Genomic DNA, 10,000 nt, shown 5'->3' on the forward strand with positions numbered 1-10,000 from the left:
ATACATGCATACGTACACACACATAAATATGTGTGGGGGAGAGGGGGGCGTGTGTGTTGAATGGGAAAAACACAGTGTTTATACTATGACAGAAAAAAACAATAAACACAAAATAGATCTACACACAAAATAAATTTATTTTGTTGATAGTGTAAGGTGGCCAGATGCTGCATCTCGCGCTCTCCGCGAGCAGGCGCGCTCTCTGCTCTCCCGTTCTGGCTGTCCTGGCCGGAGGACTGGACGTTGCCTGTCGCCTGTTTCTTTTTTTTTTAATTTATCATCTTTCATTTTATTTTTTCGTCATTTTAGATTAGTTTCCCTTTTAACTGAAGTTTTCTGTAATTAATTTTATTTTATTTTTATATTACGAGACCTTGTATTGAATGTTTTTATTTGTCATCAAGTTTTATTTTTTGTGTTTTAATACTTTATGAACTTTTATGGTCTCAATGTTTCTTTGATTTTATTTTAAACTTTAGGGGGAACGTTTTATGTATTTTATTTTTGTTTCGTTTTATTCCTTTTAGTTTATATGTTATGCTTTTTAGGATTTTATACATTTTGTTTTCCATTTATATCTTTCTTTTATGTTGCCTTTTTGCTGAATTTTATTATTTACAATATTCTTAAGATAATATGCCTCTGACGTCACCGAGGCAATGTTGACGTTTTTTTTAACAATAAAGCAGAGACGGTCAGACAGTGGACAAGGGTATTTCCTTTACCCCAGTCCTCCAGGGTAGTTAACCGGCTGTCTCGCCATTTTCTTTGGAGTATCTGTGTCGAGCCAAGGAAGATGCTGGAATCTCTTTTAATTAAAAAGATTCCCAATATTAATTTGAGTGCTGGTCAATGGGGGTTGGATGATCTTACCTCCTTTTTAGTAGGAAAAGCTTTCCCTAGATTAATTGACCTTAAACATCCTTCTGTGACCTGAGTCAGCCCTTGTCCCTACGGTCATCCTTTCTATATATATTCTTGTCTAAATTTACTTCCTCTATTCATTTTTGGATTGCTTTCGCCTGAAGAGGAACTTTCATGAAAAAGTTCGAAACGTCGCAAGTTTTTCCTTTCTTTTAGTGGCAGTGTTATTAATTATATATATATATATATATGTGTGTGTGTGTGTGTGTGCATGTATGTTTGTGTTCTTGAGTCTGAATGTGTGAGGAGTAGGATAACACCAAACAAAGGAAATAATCAAAATCAGTTTTATTTTTAAGAAAGAAAACTATTATACAACATAATACATGAGCAACATATAAATAGATTTTAGTGAACAATTCCGGATCTATCCTTGATAAGGTCGTTGGCAGCAGTAGTACTTGTTAGTATAATGACTTTTGCACCAGTACTTGCACTGGTTATATCCGAGCACCGGCTGGTGGTCGTAGAAACTGTAACCGGGAACAAGACCGGGGTAATGAGCGGCACTGAAGGAACCAGCGCCGTGGATGCCAGATCCTACGAGTCCGAGCCCATGAACACTACCTCCGTGGATACCACCATGGACACCTCCGTGGACACCTCCGAGGACACCACCATGAACACCACCAAGGACACCTCCGTGGACAACAGGTCTGTGTCCGCCAATTCCATATCTGCTGTGTGCAGCGACTGCTGCTACGAGACACAGAGCCACGATGAGGGAGCTCACTGTTACGCTACGAGCCATCCTAGAGGAAAAGAAATTTATGTTAGATTTAGATTACATGCGAACCATACTATGGCTCTAATTCCAATTATATGATTTGAAAGACTGACTGCATTCAGTTTGATGGTGTCTTACATGATATTGTACTGGAAGCTTCATTGTGAACATTTCTTGACGTTGCCTCCTTATATACGTACCCGCATCGCCTCCCACTCCTGCCCAAGGAAATCCAGGCGAGAGAGTGTTGTTGCTAAACGTCAATATTTTTGCATTATTTGTTATCAAAGTCGATTTCTTTTGGCACTTATCCGTCATTCATGTCGAAATAAGATAAGGGCGTATGGTTTGATTGTGAAGATCATATTTTTCTAGAGACTTATTTACTTTTGTTATCAGTTTCAAATAACTAAATATAGGAAGAACTGGCAAGCTCTGATGACGAAATCAAAGTTCCTTGCAACAGGAGTTTGCTGGAATAACCCTCCTCAACACAAATTTTCCTTTGCATTTCTCAGTGCTCATTGAGCCTTAATCATGATATCATCTGGATACGAAAAGATGATTATACAGGCATATATATATATATATATATATATATATATATATATATATATATATATATATATATATATATATATATATATATATATAAGAGTGAGAGCGAGAGATAGTATATGATATATGTGTTTGTGTGCTGTGCAGTGATTATAACGCTGACATATAATCGAGATTACTGCTCAAGTATGATATGATTTTAGAATAAGGACACCAACATCAACAATATATTATGCATAAATCACTTGTTCACACCTCGAGTCTCCCATCGGAGGCAGACTCTTAATGAACATCACTGTTGAAGGCACAAAAGAATCTATTATTGTGGATACCATACCTGGTTCCCCCTCCTTTTTTTGAGAGAGAGAGAGAGAGATAGATAGACAGAGAGAGAGGGGGGGGGGCAGTTTGAGGAAGGTCGTCTTTTATTATGGAGGCAATATATATATACATATATATATATATATATATATATATATATATATATATATATATATATATATAGCTTTATGACGAATGCAGAAAAGGTATAAAAGAGACTGAATAACATCACAGCGCAAGAGATGTAATTAACGCGTTACCTTCAGAATTATATGTAATTCTGAAGACGAGGTAATCGAAACGTGTCATTTAAATCGCTTATGTTGTGAGCTGTTTCAGTCAAACTTATACCTTTTTCTCATTTCTTTTTCTAGAGTTTGTAGTGCTATTATCATAATCTATTTTATATATTGTATTTGTACAAATGTAGAAACAGAAATATCCACCTAATTCTTGGGAAGGCCTTTTTCTACAGTAACAGTTAATTAAAGGCAAACGATACAAACGATATTTTACAAAAGTACGATGAGACCACCTTGCCAAGATAAAATTCGTAATAATCTTGTGGCAACCTAGGCACTGACCATGTCACCCTAGGATGCCCTGGCACCCAGTTTGAGAACCACTGATATAGAGGGATAATCACCGACAAATGAAGGAAGCAAAAGCGTCACAATATAATAAAATTTTGCTTTCAGATGATAGTTCATGAATATCTTTTAATCTATATCGGTAATGTTTTACATTCACTTGATACCATAAATAATAATGGATAAGGTAATGGAACGTCTTATTGCTCTTGACATAACAGACAAAGGCCCTTAAAAATGAAGAGGAGCAGAGGGAGAAAACGGATTCTAATTTCATTTTGAAATTCATTAGGATGTTTCACACGCACTTCATCTTCTTTAGATGATTGTGGCGACGACTTTTGCTTCAATAACAATTTGATACTGCATTTACTTTATTTTAGCATTGTAATCCCTTTGAAATTGATTCAGTAATAGAGACCACATTAAAACTCGGATATGTTTATACATATATACATATATGTATATATATATATGTATATATATATATATATATATAGATATAAAGATATATATGTATATATATATGCATGTATGTATGTGTGTATTCATATATATATATATATATATATATATATATATATATATATATATATATATATATATATATGTGTGTGTGTGTGTGTGTGTGTGTGTGTGTGTGTGTGTGTGTGTGTGTGTGTGTGTGTGTATGCATGTATCAATATATTTATGTACATACATATGACAGAAAAAAATACTATTGTAGTGTGATGTCCGTGTTAACCCAGGGGCCCCGTCCCAGTTCATCAAGTCAAAGGTGGAAACTTATTTGCCCTCCCTTGATGCTGGCCAGGGAAACAAGCGCTAAGGGCCTGGCTAACCCCTGTCAATTCAAAACCCCTGAAAGTGGTAGCGTGGGGGAGGGAGTTTGAATCAGTTAAATGGGTGTATTCCAGCGTGACAATCTCTTTCTGATGCTCAGCCTAATAAAACAAAATTCTAAAACTAATTGAAAAATATTAGTAAAATATAAAATGCCAAAACATGTGCAGAAGGCACTTAAAATGATTAAGGCTGCCGTATACTAAAACTAAAGAAAAGATACTCCCGAGTGGAGTATCTGACAGAAGGCTTACCAATAAAAACAAAGGCTAGATCAGCAAGTCTGACGCTACTGCTGAAGGCTTAAGAATTAACAAAATCTAAATACGGCAGAAAAGAAAACAGTCTGGTGAACTAAAATGAAATAAAAACACAGACGTCCTACCACAAAGTATAAAAGGATTGGGTAAAAGGAACCCAGCCAAGTTCAATAAAAAGGTCTGATCAGATGATTTAATAAAAATGTTCTTTTAGATCACGTCCAGCTCCTAAGCAAAGAATGTCAGGCACTTCAGTACTTAACTCTTGTCTTCGTGATCGTATCCCCGTTGTTCACTTCCTTGGCTCGACACAGATACTCCAAAGAAAATGGCGAGACAGCCGGTTAACTACCCTGGAGGACTGGGGTAAAGGAAATACCCTTGTCCACTGTCTGACCGTCTCTGCTTTATTGTTAAAAAAAACGTCAACATTGCCTCGGTGACGTCAGAGGCATATTATCTTAAGAATATTGTAAATAATAAAATTCAGCAAAAAGGCAACATAAAAGAAAAATATAAATGGAAAACAAAATGTATAAAATCCTAAAAAGCATAACATATAAACTAAAAGGAATAAAACGAAACAAAAATAAAATACATAAAACGTTCCCCCTAAAGTTTAAAATAAAATCAAAGAAACATTGAGACCATAAAAGTTCATAAAGTATTAAAACACAAAAAATAAAACTTGATGACAAATAAAAACATTCAATACAAGGTCTCGTAATATATGTAAAGATATATAAATATACTACAAACATATATGTATATATATATATATATACATATATATATATAAATATACTATATCTTTATATATATATATATATATATATATATATATATATATATATATATATGTATATCCATATATACATACACAAACACATACACACAAACATACATACATATGTATATACTTATCTATCTATGTATGTTTGTATATATATACTTCATATATATATGTATATATATATATATATATATATATATATATATATATATATATGAATCACAAAAAACACAGTAACGTGCACATAACAGAATTAATAACACTGCCACTAAAAGAAAGGAAAAACTTGCGACGTTTCGAACTTTTTCATGAAAGTTCCTCTTCAGGCGAAAGCAATCCAAAAATGAATAGAGGAAGTAAATTTAGACAAGAATATATATAGAAAGGATGACCGTAGGGACAAGGGCTGACTCAGGTCACAGAAGGATGTTTAAGGTCAATTAATCTAGGGAAAGCTTTTCCTACTAAAAAGGAGGTAAGATCATCCAACCCCCATTGACCAGCACTCAAATTAATATTGGGAATCTTTTTAATTAAAAGAGATTCCAGCATCTTCCTTTCATACGCATTAGACGATTTGTGAATTAACTGAACATTATTCCAATTTAATTGATGAACGGCATCACGCATGTGAACGAAACAGGCATTTGATTCCCTTGCGTACCTGACATCGCGTTTATGTTCACTTATCCTCTTTTCCAACTCTCTACCCGTTTCACCTATGTAGAATTTCGGACATTCCTTGCAAGGAATAGCGTAAATGCCAGAAGAAGTGCCAAGAGTAGCGTTGGACGCATTGTGTTTAATCAAAGATTTACGCAACGTGTTAGGATAAGTGAACACTATATCGATGTCCACTTTTTTAAGTAACTGACGCTTGTCATCGAGTGACTGATTAAACGGAACAACGAGTAAGTTATCGGACCTATCATTACGCGTGACTTTAGTTTGCGAATAAAATTTGGATCTCGCATATGAATGCGCTTGTTCTAAGAAAAACTTAGGGTAGCCAAGATTCTTAAAAGACTCCATAATGATGCTAAGTTCTCTATCAATAAACTCATTATCACTGATCCTATATGCTCTAAGAAACATAGACGAGGCTACTGATTTCTTAATGGATAAAGGATGATATGAGAAAAAATGAAGATAATTAGCAACATGAGTGGGTTTCCGGTAAACTGAAAACTTTAAATACCCGTTGAAATTATGTAACATTATATCTAGAAAGGGTAATTTACCAGCATTTTCCCATTCTACTTTGAATTTAATGGTACGAGCAAGAGTGTTAAGACTATGTAAAAAATCGTCGAAATCCGGACGGTTTACAGGCCACATAGAAAAAATATCATCAACGTATCTAAACCAAATCGAGCCCGGAGGGAGAATGGCCGGAAGGAGTTCCGTCTCGAACATTTCCATGTATAAATTCGCAAGGACCGGACTTAGACTACTACCCATCGCGATACCGTTAGTCTGTTTATAAAATTCTCCCTCAAAAGAGAAAACGTTATTCGAGACGCATAAACGAACAAGTTCAATAAAGTGATCAATCGGAATGGGAATCTTATGAGGAGCTGCAGTAAGTTTACGTTCTAAAAAATCTAGTACATCATCAAGGGGAACATTTGTGAACAGGGAATCCTTGGCCAAGGAACAGTGTTTATGTTTATTTATATATACATACATACATACATATATATATATATATATATATATATATATATATATATATAAATATATATATTTGTATATATATGTATATATGTATATATATATATGTATGTATGTATGTATATATGTATACTTATATATATATATGTATGTATGTATTTATATATGTATACTTATATATATATGTATATATATATATATATATATATATATATATATATATATCAATACTTATGTTTATATATTCACAATCATATATTGTGTGAGAAATATTCAAAAAGTTTAAACCCGCCAAACTACCGCATAAACAAACGTCAACTAAACTGTCTGTAAACAAAATTTCAAGGATACGAAAAAGAATAAAGTATATATAAAAATGAAATCAATAAAAATAAAGAAAAAATAAAACATATCCACCTCATAAGTTTGCATTTTCGTAATGTTAGTGTCCAAAGGAATCTTATAATTGTTTTATTTGACCACTTTAGCTAAAACTTGAATTTCAACTGAATGTCAAATTAATGAGATTAAATTCTATAAAAAAAAAATACATTCTCTCCGTTTTTTACTCTCTCTCTCTCTCTCTCTCTCTCTCTCTCTCTCTCTCTGGGATGAAACCATAACTGGTATTATTACAGCATAGGTTTAAAAAAATCAACCATTGATTAAAGAAACAAATTTAATCTATTACTTTTAATTCCTTATTAATCTTAAAGTGATAGTTGTAAAGTTGATCTTAATAAATGGATTTATTGTATCTACGAAGGTGTCCTATTTTAGAAAATATATATTATCCTTATGTTGATACTATTTTCGTAATGCAGGTAGCTATTCAATGGCTTATATATATGAATATATATATATATGCATATATATATATATATATATATATATATATATATATATATATGTATGTATGTATGTATATATATACATATATAGATATATACAAATATATATATATATCTATATATATATATATATATATATATATATATATGTATATAAGTATCTATGTATTAATATATATGTATAATACACACACACACACACACACACACACACACACACACACACACACACATATATATATATATATATATATATATATATATATATATATATATATATCAAGAATAAAGTTCGTTCATTCAGTTTTTTCTTTCTCTGCCTCTTTCTTTCTCTCTGATTCTCTGATCGACAGGTAACATTCAGCTGCTTCCGTTCACTAAAGATATCATCAGTATATAAGGAAGGCTTTTATTTTGAGAGAAGGGCTAGGAATGACGTCGTCGACTCACCTATTCTCGTACATCAAGACACGGACTAAAGGTATCAGTTCTTATCATGACTCAGAGCCAATCAGGAATGAGAAATGCGTGGGAAAATCTATCAAGCGGGCATCTTCCAGATTATGTCTGTCAGCTGGAAACTTTGATTACGTCATGACAACTTGCCAGTTATTTTTACTCACTTATTTGTAGCTGTCAATCAATGAATGAACAAGATGATCCACAGGAGTATTTCTTTTTGACAGTTAAACAATATCCTATATCACTTTCAAAAATCATGTCAATTTGTCAAATAAATTGATAACACAAAAGTTGAGAACAAATATGATAACAAAAATGAAGGTTGGCAACCACACGTTCTCGCCTGGAGTTCCCTGGGCGAGAGTGGCAGGGTACGTATATAAGGAGGCAACGTCAAGGAATGTTCAAAGTGCTGCTTTTACCTGAAGATCAAGTAAGTCACCTTTGCGCTGATTGCAGTCATTCTATAATAGGATATAACTGAATTTATAATCATGGTATGGTTTCTATATAACCTAAAGATAATGCAACTTTCCTTTCTTTTCAGAATGGCTCATAACGTGGCAGTGACCTCCTACATCATGGTTCTGTGTCTCGCAGCAGCAGTCGCTGGACACAGCGGATATGGAATTGGCGGACACAGTCCTGTTGTCCACGGCAGTGGGATCCTAGGTGGTGTCCACGGAGGTGTCCTAGGTGGTGTCCATAGTGGTGCCCTCGGAGGTGTCCACGGAGGCCTTGGACTCGTAGGATCTGGCATCCACGGCGCTGGTTCCTTCAGTGCCGCTCATTACCCCGGTCTTGTTCCCGGTTACAGTTTCTACGACCACCAGCCGGTGCTCGGATATAACCAGTGCAAGTACTGGTGCAAAAGTCATTATACTAACAAGTACTACTGCTGTCAACGGACTTATCAGGGATAGATTTAAAAGTCTACACGTAAATGTATTTATTTGCTGAACACTATATCATCAGAAAATAATATATTACCTCAAAAATAAAATCTGTATAGATGACTCCATTTGTATGATATTATCAATCATGTTCCTTTTTCTCTATCACAATTAACAAATTTCTTTATACTTTGACATATTCCCATTCATAGACGCACATACATTCACATGCACACACATTGTATATATATTCATATGTATATATACTCATATATATATATATATATATATATATATATATATATATATATATATATGTTTGTGTACATACATACATATATATGTATATATGTATATAAATGTATGTATATATGAAGTGATAGATATATACATATATATATATATATATGCATGAATATATATATATATATATATATATATATATATATATATATACATACATACGTACACGCACATAAATATGTGTGTGGGGGGGAGGGGGCGTGTGCGTTGAATGGGAAACACACAGTGTTTATACTATGACAGAAAAAACAATAAACACAAAATAGATCTACACAGAAAATAAATCTATTTTGTTGATAGTGTTTTTTTTCTGTCACATATGTATGTACATAAATATATTGATACATACATACACACACACACACACAAACACACACACACACACACACACACACACACACATATATATATATATATATATATATATATATATATATATATATATATATATATATATGAATACACACATACATACATACATATATATATATATATATATATATATATATATATATATATATATATATATATATACATATATGTATATATGTATAAACATATCCGAGTATTAATGTGGTCTCTATTACTGAATCAATTTCAAAGGGATTACAATTCTAAAATAAAGTAAATGCAGTATCAAATTGTTATTGAAGCAAAAGTCGTCGCCACAATCATCTAAAGAAGATGAAGTGCGTGTGAAACATCCTAATGAATTTCAAAATGAAACTAACATCCGTTTTCTCCCTCTGCTCCTCTTCATTTTTGAGAGCCTTTGTCTGTTATGTCAAGAGCAATAAGACG

At 33.0% G+C, this 10,000-nt stretch overlaps 2 protein-coding genes across 2 annotated transcripts; one reads left to right on the plus strand and one right to left on the minus strand.

Moving 5' to 3' along the window:
- Window positions 1–1,199: 1,199 nt before the first annotated feature.
- On the minus strand, window positions 1,200–1,868 carry LOC147472101 (uncharacterized). The gene is made up of 2 exons (XM_086554995.1): window positions 1,790–1,868; window positions 1,200–1,676 (listed from the first exon to the last, which is right to left on the minus strand). Coding segments are annotated over exons 1-2 (387 nt in total). The 5' UTR covers window positions 1,792–1,868; the 3' UTR covers window positions 1,200–1,291.
- Window positions 1,869–8,551: 6,683 nt separating this feature from the next.
- Window positions 8,552–8,995, plus strand: LOC122250867 (uncharacterized). The gene has a single exon (XM_086555045.1). It carries the CDS (start codon window positions 8,552–8,554, stop codon window positions 8,924–8,926), a length of 375 nt encoding a protein of 124 aa, XP_086411171.1. The 3' UTR covers window positions 8,927–8,995.
- The last annotated feature ends 1,005 nt before the right edge of the window (window positions 8,996–10,000 follow it).

The sequence above is a fragment of the Penaeus japonicus genome, unplaced genomic scaffold, assembly GCF_977035675.1.
Source record: "Penaeus japonicus unplaced genomic scaffold, GWHDUDI00000001_assembly GWHDUDI00000003, whole genome shotgun sequence".
Classification (NCBI taxonomy): domain Eukaryota; kingdom Metazoa; phylum Arthropoda; class Malacostraca; order Decapoda; family Penaeidae; genus Penaeus; species Penaeus japonicus.

Coding starts and splice junctions, on each gene's coding strand:
- LOC122250867 (XM_086555045.1), top strand. CDS start 8,552: ATGGCTCATAACGTGGCAGTGACCTCCTACATCATGGTTCTGTGTCTC.